Source organism: Microchirus variegatus (assembly GCF_963457635.1).
Source record: "Microchirus variegatus genome assembly, chromosome: 1".
Taxonomy (NCBI): domain Eukaryota; kingdom Metazoa; phylum Chordata; class Actinopteri; order Pleuronectiformes; family Soleidae; genus Microchirus; species Microchirus variegatus.
The window spans coordinates 32,258,459-32,274,563 of record NC_139802.1 but is presented as its reverse complement, the minus strand read 5'-3'; the positions used below and the strand labels follow the sequence as shown (position 1 = coordinate 32,274,563).

General features: G+C 41.0%; 1 protein-coding gene across 1 annotated transcript; it reads left to right on the top strand.

The window, feature by feature from the left end:
* Positions 1–225: 225 nt before the first annotated feature.
* gyg2 (glycogenin 2) lies at positions 226–8,234 on the top strand (the record flags this gene model as incomplete). The annotated part of the gene is made up of 7 exons (XM_083900534.1): positions 226–356; positions 474–648; positions 2,395–2,557; positions 2,862–2,988; positions 3,182–3,452; positions 3,929–4,048; positions 8,097–8,234. Exons 1-7 carry the CDS (start codon positions 262–264, stop codon positions 8,232–8,234), a joined length of 1,089 nt encoding a protein of 362 aa, XP_083756660.1. The 5' UTR covers positions 226–261.
* Between the last annotated feature and the right edge of the window lie 7,871 nt (positions 8,235–16,105).

The window sequence follows — 16,105 nt, the reverse complement described above, 5'->3', positions numbered from 1 at the left end:
AGTAAGTTATTAAATAATTTAATTGTGTTTTAGAGACATTTTAAGAGCTTAAAGTGGATTTTAAACTCTTAGTGAACATCAAATTCAGTCATTCGTGACGATTAAGGACATAAAATACTTACGTATTTGTGGCAAACATAACTTCATTAACTAATCAGGGACAGACAGAAGTATCAGCTTCAGTCTCTGTAACCTGTCATGTCATTGTTCTCTGTAGCAGACGAGGCCTTTGTCACATTGGCCACTACAGAGTCCTACTGCATGGGAGCCACAGTGGTGGCCAGGAGTTTACGACGACATGGGACAACTCGCAGCATCGTCGTCATGGTGACGCCAAATGTCACACAGAAGTCAAGGTGAGTGTCTGAGAACTTTGCCCAGACTCATACAAGAACAGATCAGGTTAGGATTTCTCTGAAGGTAACAGGTGATGTACAGTTTACTGACATGTTCGAACCCCCTTTTAAAAACAGGCTTGACCTCAAGAGTGTTTTTGACGAGGTCATTGTGGTGGACATGATGGACAGCGAGGACCATCACCACCTGGCCCTGCTGGAACGTCCTGAGCTCGGCATCACCTTCACTAAGATCCACTGCTGGACACTGACTCAGTACAGCAAGTGTATCTTTCTGGATGCTGACACACTCGTAAGTTACCTCCATAAACAAAGTCTGAATGTTAATATGCACATTGTGTCCTAAAGGGTTACTCAATGGACTCTGAGAATGAAGGAATGGACAGTCATGTCTTAAAAGGGATAGTCCAGGTCTCTTGAGGTTAAGTTCAGCACTGTCTGGGCTTTGTGCATCTCCCTTTCACTGAGAACCATCACAAGACATGCAAGGGAAGCTCTCACTGGAAACATACAATGTCCAATACAATACAATACAATACAATAACCTAAACCTAACCCTAACAATACAATGTACAATAATAGTAGCTTTATCCAACTGGAAACTTAGATATGAGTTGCTTTGCGTACAATGCTCACTCCTCCACACCAAAGTCCATAGAGAAAAGTAGTGATTTTACATCACAGCACACAGGGATTGTTGATCAACTGGCTCCCTCCATCAAGTTCAAGTTTGGTGAATTCAGGGTTTGAAGTCCCGCTTTGGATTCAGCTAAGTGACACAAATTCACCAAAAACACCAAACAAGGGAGCAGCAGACCAATAAATCACATGTCCCCGCAAGCAAAAAATTGTGATTTTCTATATGGACTTTGGTTTGGGGGGAGTGAGCAGTTTATAACCTAAGTTTCCAGTCAGAAAGGGCTGTTTAACGGTGAGATACATACGGTGTCAAACATATTCTTAAGTAGTAGTAGATTAGTGGGTGAGCTCTCTGAAGTGTATGCTAACAGTTTTTTCTCCAAAATATTGTTTCTTAGTCATAAATTGAAACATAAGTTAGAAGATGTAAATCTTTAAAACAAAGGAAAGTACATTTATGATTCTGAAAGTACTGCCGCTATAAAATATAAATAACAGTGTCTGAAATATTTAAAAGCCTTTAATAACCAAAAACACATCAAGAGATGCATAAGGTGCTTACCATAAAGTGAGATTATTCCTTTGTATTATGTTTCTGCACATTTAAAATCACAGCTTTGATCGCTCTTTGGAGGAATCATTCATAGAAACAAACACACTGAGCTCATTCTCAATGAAGCCGTCCAGATATTGCACAAATCATTGTACAGCATGAGCATGAGTCAACAGTTAAAAGTCTAGCACTTGGCTAATATCCCTCTGTCAATCAATAAAGCCAGACTTTTGTTTGGATTAGAGTTTGACAGTAATGTTACTATAGCTTCTCTGTCTGTTTGGTCAGTGCAAACACGTCAGTTGGAACATACATTTGAAGAGGCAGCGCGATGAACACTGATCGAGATGAGAGTTCAGGGTCGTACGTACACCGCAGCACACACACGAACTCGTGCACATACTGTACATGATGTTGTAGACATGACTCAACTGCCCTCCATGTCACTGCTCTACTGGAGTATGGATTATTGCATTTTTGCCACAAAACAAAAAGACCTCATAGAAACTATCACTGCTTAAGACAACCAGTAAGTGTTCAAAATAATTGATTCACGGATCGAAGTGACAAACTGACTGAACAAGGCGGCAGGAGAGCGGCAGCTCAAATTTCCCTGTGAGATAACAACACTGCTTTTCCTCAAAGGACTTCCGTGCTGAGAAAGTGCTTGACAAATAAGCTGTTTTTCCGGTAGGAAAAGGATAAACAAAATCAGCCTTACATGGCATAGATTTGATCGGGTGAGCATTTTCATAGAAAAGCCTTGATGGAAAAACGTCCATGTATTGCATACATGTCAGACACTTAACGAATGAAAGCCTTCATGATGCCATTACTTCCTCTCAGGTTCTGTGTAACGTGGATGAGCTGTTTGAGAGAGACGAGCTGTCAGCAGCTCCTGATCCTGGCTGGCCAGACTGCTTCAACTCTGGCGTGTTTGTCTTCAAACCATCACTCCACACCCACGCCAGACTCCTGGATCATGCCCTGCAGCACGGCAGCTTTGATGGTAGGACACGACAACAAGTTTAGGTTGAAACCTGACCAAATTCATTAGGTGATGTGTACCATGAGCATATGTGTCTCACTATCAACCCTGAACTATTCCTTCAATGGGCCCAATGAGGGATTGGGTGAGTTTATTTATGTCACGTTCATACATTCTAAACTGGAACACATACATTTTTTCTTATCACCGACTGCTTGATTTCAAAATAAAACATCCCACGAGGACAGTTTGTCACCTGCGGGACATAAAAATAGCAAATTAATTCAAATGTTTTATTTCCCTCTGCTGCATCTGTTGCTGTCAGGAGGAGACCAGGGCCTGTTGAACTCGTTCTTCAGCAGCTGGCCACAAACAGACATCACTAAACACCTGCCCTTTATCTACAACCTCAGTGCCAGCGCCATCTACACTTATCTGCCTGCTTTCCAACAGTAAGTATGTCTGCACCCCCCCTGTTGCCACGACGACGTACTTTTACATACACAGACATCATTGCCTCAGTCAACACTGACCTTGTATCCATTCTTTCTCTTGCGTCAATATGGAAATCAGTGAAACTTCACATATCTTTGTGCAAAAATTAACTGGTACAACAAAAACACACAGTCCTATGCATTTCCTCAGTTTTGGCCACAATGCAAAGATTGTCCATTTCCTGGGAGCAATGAAACCCTGGAGTTCCCACAGCCAGTGGGAAGCAGGCCACTCACACACCATGAGACGGTTTGTGTCTCTGTGGTGGAGGGAATACGACACACAACGACACGCAACACCACCTGCGCCGGGAATGGAGCCTCCTCACGACTCGGAGAGGACACAACTACCCACAACAACACCTGCACCAGGGAAGGAGACTCCTCAAGACTCTGAGAGAACACAACAGGTCTCAACTCAGGTCTGTCTACTTTTTTGCAATTTACTAAAAGCAACAACAACAAACTTACTCTACGTATTAGCTTCAGCTTGATCCAAAGATGTCATGGACAATAAAGAGCTTTATCTCAATGCCTTCTCCATCTGGAAACAAAAGTCTGTAGACTGCTTGCTCTTGTGCACCAAAGACAATCTGTTTTTTGCTTGCAGGGACACAGAAGCTGTTGGTCTGTTGTTTTCTTGTTTGGGAACTTTGTTGCTTTGTTGCTCTGAGTCACTTAATAACACATTGATCCAAATAATGGAGGCAGCAGTGGCTCAACCACTGTTGAAAGTTTCTCATTGAAAATCATTTATATTCTTTCCAAACACTCCAGCAGCCACAGAGTTTTGGCTGTGACAAAACATGCAGACGTGAATCCAAACATGAGACATGGCTGCCCAAACATGCTCTTGGTTGCGTTGTCTCACCACTCAACTCATGCTCTTGTTCTTTAGGGCCAAGAACAAGAAGCCAAGATGCCATTTATAGAAAGGTTGGACACGTCTGACTCACTGATTGCACTCTCCCCGATCACTGAGGAGCCACATTCACTGGTTGAACCACAGAGAGCGGAGGTAAACAGGATATATTGTTTGTGTGGAAATTTGTGAACTCTCTTGTGAACTTTTAAGACCCACTATTTTGTTAGATTATTTTAAATTATTTTAGTGACCCAAGGGAAATGTCTTGCAACCCATGTGTGGGTCCTGTACAAGGTGGCAACTGGTCATGATGTCACCAAAAAACAATGTGAACTCCTGTTTTGAAGCCTCCAGAATTGCACTGTGAGGTCAAGAATTGCACTGTTGAGGTTTTGCAACCAGAATTTCATAGACGTCACCTGTAACCAGGCATCTATTGGACTAATTTGCAAAAATTTACATAAATATTTGATTGAAGAAGGGCTGAAACTAGAAGATTTAACTCCTCTGGGAAAAAATTTACTGACGTTATAAATCAAGTGAGAAATAGATGCTCATTTTACCTCTTCTTTTGGCAAGCAGGGCAGTTGTGGCTGTAGGAGGTTAAGGCTACATTTGATTGAACAACTGCCCTCATTTTAATTATTAATGGGGCATTACTTTCATCTAAGAAAGAAAGTACAGAGGAATCAGACATTTCTCTGTACTTTCTTCAAAGTAAACATTTGTTTACCATCAGTTAATCAATTAAATGTAAGATCAATCTCATCATAAAATCATATCGCATAAACTAATAACCTAAACTAAACTAAATTGCTGGAGTGGAGTTGAGCGCTGCAAATAACGATTATTTGCATGTTTGGTCCACAAAATGTCAGAAAATGTTAAAAACGTTGATCAATGTTTGTCAAACCTGGAAATGACGATGTTCTCAAATGTCTTGTTTTGTCCACAAACCAAAATGATTCCGTTTGAATGATTTGTTTGTTATGTGGAGCAAAGAAACATTTATTCACATTTAAGACGCTAAAACAATCAGAAATCTTGTTTTAAAAACCGATTAATTGATTATCAAAATAGTTGACAATTTATTAAGGTATCGATTAATTGTTTCAGGTCCAGTGGAGTTACAAGTTCTTGAAACATGAATCTAGTCCACGTACAATGACTTTGCAGTAAATGCATATTTAATTATGGGGAAACGTTAACAGTTAGCTCTGTGCGTGGACCACGATTTGTATAAAGCTCAACTTCAAGAAGTAAGTAGTCATTAAAACATTTTGCTCGTCAGCCCACCAATTAACTCAGTGAAAGACCTCATGAGCATAGCTGCTTGTGTTTATAGTGTATCATGGTGATTATTATGGTGGGGCTTATTAGGCAGGTTGAGTGTGTCTTGTTAGTTCCAGTAGATGAGAATGTTAATTTATGAGTTTTCCGCTCGACTGAATTCGAGTCCGGCAGAAAAGAGGAACGCAGACAGTCGGAGCTTATTATCTGCCATGGGATGCTGAGCTTCATATTGCATTTATGTCATTTGTTTCATTCATTCAACTTGATGCACTATTTACACAAGCTTGTACAATTAGTCTGAACACACACACACGAACACGAACACTCCAGTCAGATAATGGCCATGAGGACACATCAACTCTTTTATCAAATACGGGGGTGTTTCATGGAATTATGGGGCTCAAGGCCCTCTACAGTAGTCTCCTTTACAAAGCCAACCCTGGAGTTGAAGAAAAGCCTCCTCCACTCAGTCCCAAGTCTCAGAGAACTACCGTGGCCTTCACATATCAGAAAGGACAAAAGGCTTATTCAAGGAAAGCCATTTTAACAAAACAAGTTGTATTTAAAAGAGCTAGTGTTTTGAATTCAGTGGAAATATTCCTCTGGCAAACCAGAAATAATTATACTTCATTTTTCACAATTGTGTATAATCAGTTGTTTTCCATTACCTAAGAATAAGTCATTTTCTTTTAAAATGATTTATATCAGGAGCTGGGCTACAGAGGACCACCATGTTTTTACAAGAGCCCACAATGGCTCCAGCAATCTCACAACACACAGGTTTATTTCTGCCAATAAATCCTCTTAAAGGGACAATGTGTAGTATTTATGGGTTTATATAACCCAAAATCCACTTTTTTATACATATTATGTGCTCCTGCATTGTCTAGTCGCTGTATAATAGTTTTTGTTTCATTTTCGTAGTGTTTCAAAAAGTCATGTAAAATAACATGGCCGTGAGCCGCGGTTGCATAGCCACTGTTAGCAGCGAGAGACGCCATGTTTCTACCGGAGCCTGTAAGGACAAACGCGAGAGAACAAATCAAGCGTCTCTTTACTTGTAGCGGAAGTCCCGCCTCCACTCTCTCCGCTTGGTCTGCTACGGCCGCGGTAGCTCGCCCTCTCCCTCGCCTCAAGAACTACATCTGCTGACACGGAGAAAGACGACCAGGACGACATTTGACCGGCTGCGGATACCGTAGCGCTCAGGGAAGGGAGGGGGTGAGCAGAGCAGCAGTTCTTTGTTGTAAATTTCAGCCTCTCCTCTAGATGGCACTATAAACTACTTACTTCACCTTTAAATGTTACATTCTGGACTGGTTCTTAAATAAGTATTGTTGCAGTGGACTAAGGTTATCAGGCAGTTGCGTGCATCATCTCCCCTGTTGCAACATGACATTTGAGTAACAATTCTTCTCTCTAGTTCTCTCACACAGATTGCACACCTGTGTTAGAAGAGTCAAAATCAAGTGAGAGCGAACAGAGTGAAGACCTCGAGTCTTTGGGTACAGAGGATATGGAAGACAGTGATGCTGTAAGTCAACTTTTCCTTTCTCACTGCTTCACAAACACAAACACAAAATTGTAAATTCTTTAAATAAATTTTACCCGTTTTGCATTTAAACCCTTTTTATCCTATATTAAAATGTTTCTATACGGGAAAAAACGAAATAATAATAATAATAGTGTAGCTTTAATTTCTTTGGCTTGCAACTTGAATGAACCTTTAATTACTAAATTCAATAAAATGTGGCCCCACAGTCTCTCACACACACTCAGCTGCAGTCAAACATGTAAACTACGGTGGCCCTGATGATCCTGAGAGCGGACAGGCAGGATTCGGACATCCGGTTTTCAAAATAAAACCAGACATCAAGCAGCAAAACAAAAAGCACGAGCAAAACGTAATCTGTACTCACGAATTCTGGACGTATACGATGAACAAACTGGTAACTGGCAGCAGGCACGGTGTCAGGGGGAAACCCCCGGAGGAGAAGAACGCAGCAGCAGCAGACAGTCGAGATCACCTATGACCCCATCAGGCTGTAGTCCAAAGGAGCCTCCTGGTCCTCTCTCGCTCTCATTCACGGTCACTTCTCAGTCATGGACACAAATGTGCGTTGTCCTAAGTCGAATAATATAGCCAAGCATAAGTCCAAACAGCATTTCAAAAAGTACTTGCAGTCGCTTATCCTAATTTCACATAGAAAGCTAACAATCTTGACAGCTATGTGAAACACGAATATGCTAATGCTAATGCTGACGGCTATTTGCAGTTAGTGACACGCCAGTTATTTTAAACTATAACACTCAGTATATTAGCATTTTAAAACACATAGATATATATTTACCACATACATATATAGATATGCTCTCCTACAACACTCAGCGACGTTGATTGATGTTTATCTCCGCTGCATGCTACGACTAAACCCCGCCCCCCTACCTGGGATGATCATTCGATTGGCTGCTGGGTCATGACCTTCCAATAACGGTGAAGAATACCGATGATTGACATCTCCTGCTGCTAGCAGGTTAGGCTGTAGGTTTCTGGTTTATGTGTACATTGAACAAATTAACACCACGAACCACATTTTAACTGCAAAGACTATATATTTAACATATACTATATATAAAACTTAACCATATTTAAACATTGGAACCATATCTGAATTTTTTAATGAAATTGTTCTTAAACTTGTCTAAAGGGAAATTAATTGTTCAGGACTATTGTGTCATACTTCAACAGACAAAACAACAAAAACAAATCTCAAATAATCATAATTCCAGTTTGAACTGTTTGCCTTAATCCCTGATCCAATTTGATACTTTTCAAAAAGCGGGATGCTCCTTGTGATAAATTCTCTCTGAAGTTTGATGTCATTTTTCTCTCACTTGGTGGCGACAGAGTGCAGCAGACAGTCCACAGCAGACAGACCGAGAGCAGCTGGAGCGTCGCAGGCTGTGGGAGGCTGGACAGGCCGACTACCTGGGCAGAGACGCCTTCCAAAACATCCAGATGATGCTGGACGGCTTCCTGGAGTAGAAGCATACACATACAAAAACCTCTGTGACTAGGATTGTTTTTATTTTCTACAAAAGGCCCATGCTAAAAAAAAATAAACAAAATAATTATTATAAAAACACTCATTAAGTACTCAACTTTACCACTTTTGGTTTTTTGAATGTTTGTACCACTCAAGTTATTAACAGTTAAAGACTGAGGTTGGTGTTATTTGTAATTTTCTATCTCAAGTGGGCAGGACCACTAAAAATTAATTTAGTATTTAATAGTAGTATTTAAAGGGGAAATAAGTAGTTTATAGTGCCATCTAGAGGAGAGGCTGAAATTTACAACAAAGACCTGCTGCTCTGCTCACCCCCTCCCTGCCCTGAGCGCTACGGTATCCGCAGCTGGTCAAATGTCCTCGTCGTCTTTCTCCGTGTCAGCAGATGAGGTTCGTGAGGTGAGGGAGAGGGCGAGCTACCGCGGCCGTAGCAGACGAAGCGGAGAGAGAGGAGGCGGGACTTCCGCTACAAATAAAGCAACGCTTGTTTTATTCTCTCCCGTTTGTCCTTACAGGCTCCGGTAGAAACATGGCGTCTCGCTGCTAACAGTGGCTATGCAACAGCGGTCCGCGGTCATGTTATTTAACATGACTTTTTGAAACACTACGAAAATGAAACAAAAACTATTATACAGCGACTAGACAATGCAGGAGCACATAATATGTATAAAAAAGTGGATTTTGGGTTATATAAACCCATAAATACTACATATTGTACCTTTAATGAAATATCTTTTTTACCACACAACCTGAAATGTCTTGAGGAAAAAGAAGTGCAAATTCAACAATATTATGTATAAATTTACCATTTACAAAAGGTACAAAACATTTAGCCACATGCATCTGGAACTGGAAAATATAATATTTCACATTACGATTACATTCTAATCGTAAATTCATCCTGGGGGCCAGATTGGACCCAATGGTGGGCCGGTTCTGGCCCATAGGCCTTACATTTGACACCCCTGCACTAAACTGTGATCAAAAACTAATAAAACACCACCCCCACAGATTTCATCGTAGCTTCAACTGAAAGGTGTCCAAAACTATACAAGGCCTGAGGGCCATTTAATTATTTACATGGTTAGTCAATATGTAATAATTCAAACATGAGTGAGTTGATGGGGGGGATAAAAGCTTTTGTTGTAACCCTGACAAACCATAGCCTACCCATTCAAAGATCAGCTTGAAACTAATTGTGAACATGACTTTTGTCTCCAGTTGGACAGAGCCACAGCTAGTTAACTGCTCTTTCCTTGCCAGAAAGCTTTTATGTGATTTATGTTGTTAAACTTCAAACTGAGCACAATAACTGAAACCAGCAGTGCTTCCATCAGGTTGTGTTAGCATTTGTCCACCAGGGGGCACTGTGGCTCTTCTAAATGAGCTTTGTCCATCATTTTTAACCTAATCAGAGAAGCAGGACCACAGATTAATAGTTGTTTGAGTGCAGTCGACAAGCGTGCTGTGTGATCTTTATCCACTGGGCAACACAGTGCATGTGATTTCCAGAGGCATTCCCCCTCATAATGTTGGGATGCAGTGATGAAAGATGGCGCGCCGAATACAAAACTAAAATGTCAGGAGGTGAAGCTCGGGCTGGCGGCAGAGCTCAGGCCTCGTGATGATTGCTCTGAAAGACAATCTGGCACACATGCTGCGTTTGGCTGAGTGGCTCCTTGACTCCGATTCATCAAGAATCAATCTGGGATAAGATGCTGGTTTCCTCTGACTGTCTCAGTCATTAAACTGAAAAAAGAGAAGCGATACTGTTACAGTGAAACGGCTTGGGGAACACTGATATCTATATGTTGTGTCACTTTAAGCTGGGGAATAACCTCCATACAAAAAAGGTCATTTTGATAATTGCTTAAATGGATAAATATCAATATTTATAGCAATAAATGTCAGATCAAATATTTATCTTTGCTTCTGCATGGACAGAAAACAGACAGCACATGCGAGGTAAACATGCAGAAATATTGTGTATTATGCATATCGATATACACTCCTCATTTGTCACTTTATTATTAGACAACAACACCTATGAGTGGCAAGAGTGATCTTTTGCAGCTGTAGCTCATCCACTTCAAGATTCAAGTTCAAGGTTAAACTTAAACCTTTTTATAAAGGTTCCACCTGGATCCCTTTTGGAGGGTGCCACCAAGAACCCTTTTAAAACCCTTTATTCAGGAAAGGGGTTTTAAAGGGTTCTGGTTCTTACTGGAACCATTAGTGTTACCAAGAACCCTTGAAAAACCCTTTCTTCGGGAAAGGGTTTTTCAGAAGCAAATGGTTCCAGGTAGAACCTCAGCCCTTGTAGAAGGACCCTTTTGGAACCCTTATTTCTAAGAGTGTACATGCAATGACTTGCTTCCAGATGACTGGGTGTTGTACATTTGTCTCTAATAAAGTGGTCGGTGAGTGTATATAGGACTTTTATTGCCTCACAATTGAAAAGAAAATCAAATCCCAACGATTTGCCAGTTGTTATTGAATTATCTGATACAAATGGACACGATTCATATTTTGACTAGAAACATGTCAAAACCTGTTTCTGGTTAATTCTCCTCACTGAGTGAAAACTTGTGCACAATCTGTTAGAAATATATCAATGCACACTATTCACCGGGAAACTTCAGCGTCACAGGCAACCAGCCCTGACCCCACTGAAGAATTTCACCATAGAGACTGAGTGTGTATTTGTTTTGACAGTAAGGGAATGACACCTATACGTGCTTGGAAGTGGAACTGAATGACACGCTTGGTCAAATAACCAGGAGCTCCAAGCTGTTTGGTCTCAATGAAGCATCTGGGTCCCATTCTGTTGTCTTTCCTCGCTTGTTTATTCTGGATTATTCTACAGGGAGAGCACTGGTTTTATTTCAGTGTGCTTGTGTGAGGTACTGACACATAGTCAGTGCTGATGCTGAGCCTCTGTTTTGCCACTTTATCCCCCCCTTACCAAGAGGAGATGGCATTTGTTAACTGCCAACTTTCACACACCAAAGTCCATGGTGAAAATCGTAGTTTTTAGCTTGTGGAGACACTGGAGCTGCTGGTCTGTGGCTGCCCCATTAGGTTAGCTTGTGACACTGAAGTAAATCTAAACAAAAGGATTTTATCCACTGAAGTCACCAAATAACACATTTGAACTGACTGATGGAGGCAGCAGTGGATCAACAGCTCCTGTGTACCGTGATGCAAAATCACTGATTATCACAATGGGCTTTGGTGTGGGACAGTGAGAGCTTAACAAAAACGATAAATAAATCCAGTCAGAAACCTCCGTCCAACAGTGAGATTAAGTGCACTCTCAGAAATAAGGGTTCCAAAAGGGTCCTTCTACAAGTGCTGAGGTTCTACCTGGAACCACTTGCTTCTGAAAAAAGGTTCTTGGTAACACTAATGGTTCCAGGAAGAACCATTTTGACCCAGAGAACCCTTTAAAACCCCTTTCCTAAATAGAGGGTTTTAGAAGGGTTCTTGGTGGAACCCTCCAAAAGGGTTCCATGTGGAACCTTTATAAAAAGGTTCTACCTGGAGCCAAAAAGGGTTCAAGCCGAAGAACCTTATATGGTTCGACTTTGCACTTTTATTTCTAAAAATGTAGCAAACATGGTCTTGGGATACTGTGTGGGATACCAATCTCAGGATTGTCTCTCTGACATAATATCTACATCTACATGATACCTCTCCAAAATGGAACTGCTGGTCTTCTCAGCCAATCCAACGAATACATCATAACATCTTCGTGTGTCGTTCCACGCTGGTGGAATGACCTACAGAGAACTGGCAGAAACAGCGTCCCTGTCTATCTTCAAGAAGCTCTTGAGGACCCAGCTCTTCCAAGAGCATCTTCTGTCCTAACTAAGCCTTACCCTCTCCCCCCTGGATCCCCTCCTGCACTCTCACCCTCTGTGTCCGTATCTCAAACACAAAGACACTTTAAAAAAAAAATGAAGAAAAAAACCTTGAAGTATCACTTTAAAAACAACGCTTCCCACCTCTGTGTGTCTGTTTAGATGAAATAAAGTCTTGATAATGTCCCCGTCATGGAGCTGTCTGACTGATGGAGTGTCTGTGATGCGGTGATGATTGAGGACAAGGCTGTGTGTGATCGAACAGAACAAAACAGAGGAGTTTTTGTGTGTGTGTGTGCAGACTGCAGGTCCATGCCAGTCAGACTCAGCTGATGATATGCATACCCCCCTCTCAGAAAACGTAATAAGTGACAGACAACACTAAGCACCTCCATATGTTTTGGGCTCAGTGAACCGTCTCCTCATCATGTGTGGTAGCAGTCTCAGGACTATTTTGATTCATGCTTTAAGCTGCTGCTAATTTGATCAGCGGTCTAGCCAGTGGCTTTGTATTCTAATGACCCGTGATTTTTTCTTTTTTGTAATTTGGCTAAGTGGGGGGGAGTGGGGGGGGGATTGCGAGAATAATGACAGTCAGCTGTGGAGGGGAATATGGAGCTCCTGACGGGGCGGAGCAGCTGGGTGGAGCTGGCCCTTGCAGTGCCAGGAAGTTTCGACTCTGGGCCACAAACCAGGTTCCCACAATTAGACGACAAGAAGTCAGCATTTTGAGTGAACAGATGCCACTCGAGGATGATTTCATGTCAAATAGTTGCTACTTTACTGCCGAGATATCTTCAGAGGAGACGTATTCACCGTTTGGGGTCCAGAACTTGTAGATTAGACATAAATCCATGAAATTCTTTATGAACTGAATTCAGCGGCAATAAAAAGCTGATAAGCATTTTCACATCTGTCTCTAATCTCGAACTCCCAGAGCAGGAGATGATCCAAGGTTCAAAGTTTAGGATACAGCTGCTGAAATCTGTTTTTTTTTTTTTTTAATTTTGGAACAAAGCAGATTCACAGTGTAGCAATTAAAGGAATAGTTAAGGGTTGTTGTTTTTTGAAAGTGATATTGCGATACAGTCTGTGCCCAGAAAAAAAGAGTGAGACACAGATGTTCACTTTCACTGAGAACATGGCTGCCATTGTGGTCACGAGGAAAAACAAATATTAGCCACTTAACACATGCAGACGTTTCCGCCACTCGGAAGCAGATGTGTTTCCAGCAATTAATCCATCATTCTCTATTGTCTGAATTTAACAAAAAAACAACATGTTGACTTTGTTTTGTGCTTTGGTTTAATCTGTTTTGTCTTTAGTCGAATCGCGTGCTTCGGAAACTTGTCTCTGAGAAATGCTCATAATCAGTTTGTCAAAGTGGTCGAGGTCGGTGTTTGAGACGGAGAGAGACGAGCAAACTCCATTTTACATGATGAATCGCAACATACAACGGTGAATTTAAGCTTCCTTTCCAACCCCGTCTAAGTTCATTTCAGCTCATGCAACTTTTTAATTTGTAAGTTGTAGGCTATGTATCAGGTTAAAGGCGCCATATGTAAGAATGTGGTAACTACACTCAAATTCAAAATACCGAGGTCTTAAAGTTTTTGTTTTTCTCCGCCATTGTAGCTCAGACGTAACTGACAACCCGTGGTTGCTCGGCAGCTGAGACTCTACTGACTGCAATGATCGGTAGACGCCGGTAGGTGGCGCCACATTCCAAAACATGATTTCAAAACATAAACATGATTTGCAGTCAGCAAAATATATTTTTTAATGCAAATATTTTGGCTGTACTGTTGTTGTTGTTGAGTTCAGTTTGTTATATGAACATTATTCCTGAGTCTCTGTGACATATTAGGAGGATTTTATGGCCAGTTGCTTTAAATTTATTACATAATGCACCTTTAATAATGAATGACAAAGACTAAGGTCCAATTTAAAGTCACATGTGGCCATTTTGTCTTTTTCTATCCTTTTTTTAATTTGTCAAAAAACATTTTTCTTCTGTAAAAGCACTCTGGCTCAATTCCTATTTCATTTATCTTTCATTTTAGACTCTGAGTGAGGGACAAAAACATGGTACGTGAACTTTATTCATCCAGGTGACATTAAAAGCTGAATAATAGATGTGCGTCAGTACAATATTCTGTATGCAAATCAGAAAGTCTGACTCTGAACAGTCAGGTTTACTGAGCGCTGAACACAAAAATACTGCCGAAGCCACTTCTTTTGCAGCGCAGAGCCTCATTTCCTGAGACGGATGATCGTGTGATTTATACGAACACATGAGTTCATGAAGGGAATTCAGCACTGATGTAAACAGACTGAACAACAAGCAGTATATTACAAATACATGATCAAAATATCACACAGACGCCTCAGAGTTCGCACGGCGTTTCTTTCATTAGCAAGGAATCTACATCGACGCCGCTCACACACACAGTGAGGCTCATGTCTTCTGACCGAGCAGAGCTTTGAAAGGCTCTTCAAACGCGGCATCTCTGTTGCTCAGACACGTACGCACTGATGTTGATCGAGAAAGTCTCCACAGTTGAAGCTGAAGCTTTGAACGATCCATCAGCGACAGCCGGGAAGAGTGAACGTGAAGATCTCCAGTCATACGCTGATCACACTAGTGCTTTTAACTCACTAAAATACTATTTTTTCCCCCCTCCAATGGGGGTCAAATGGCACTGCACTGTGTTTTGCAACCAAAAGTGGGGGTACTTGGCCCAACAAGAATTACTGAAAAAGGTTTGTGACGCATTGCACTAAAACATATATTTAGTTGCAACTGAACAAAAGACGACATGATTTGATTAAATGAAGGGTCACTCATAAGCTATACAGTCTTTTTTCAGACTGAAACATCTGATTTCATTCATCTTGAAACTGCAGTCCACTCTCTAATAAACAACATGATTTCAATCGAGACTACGCAACAAACTCTGACTTCTCTGATTTCTAATCTGGAGACACAGAACCAGCCGAGAAGAGAAGCTCTTACCTGCCCTCGTATCCTCCGAGTCAGGCTGATCCAGCTGTCCTCAGCTGTGAGAGAACACAGGTGCAGTCGATGAAGCTCCTGATTATCAAGGAGAGCTGTGGCCAGGATTGTGGATCTCTGCACTACAATATTACAATTTGGTTTTCTGATTTAAGTTTTAGTTTCCCATAAGAAATACCCACTTTTTTAAGATGGCAAACAATCATGACCCAAAAAGTAGCAACTCATTTACAGCCACCTATTTTCTTTTTGAATTGGTAAAGGAATAACTTCAAAGAAAATGTTGGGTAAATGAATTACAGCTTAATTTAATGCACGTTGTTTAAATCACATACACATAAATCTCAACTAAAACATTGGGAAAATTCCGCAAATTTATGGATGAATCACTGGACTGGACCAACTCCTGAAAACCTGGAACCCTTTTAAAACCCTTTATTCAGGAAAGGGGTTTTAAAGGGTTCTCTGGATCAAAATGGTTCTTACAGGAACCATTAGTGTTACCAAGAACCCTTGAAAAACAAATGGTTCCAGGTCGACCCTCAGCCCTTGTAGAATAACACTTTTGGATCCCTTGTTTCTAATTGTGTACTTCTGTACTACGTCCTTTCTTTCAAGGAGTTGTGAGGTGATCCTAACCCTAACTTTAACCTCTGTTTACCAATTTTATTATTATTACACATAAATCTCATCTAAAACATTGGGAACATTCCACAAATGTGTGGGTGAATGACTGGACTGGAAGAACTCCTGAAAACTTTTACTACACTCTTAGAAATAAAAGTGCCAAATAGAACGATATAAGGTTCTCGGCTTGTCCTCAAAAGGCTGAAAGCAGTCCATGAGAGCCTCAAAATGTTATAAAGTTTCCACTTAGAACCCTTTAAAAACCCTTTATTCAGGAAAGGGGTTTAAAGGGTTCTATGGATCAAAATCATTCTTACTGGAACCATTAGTGTTACCAAGAACT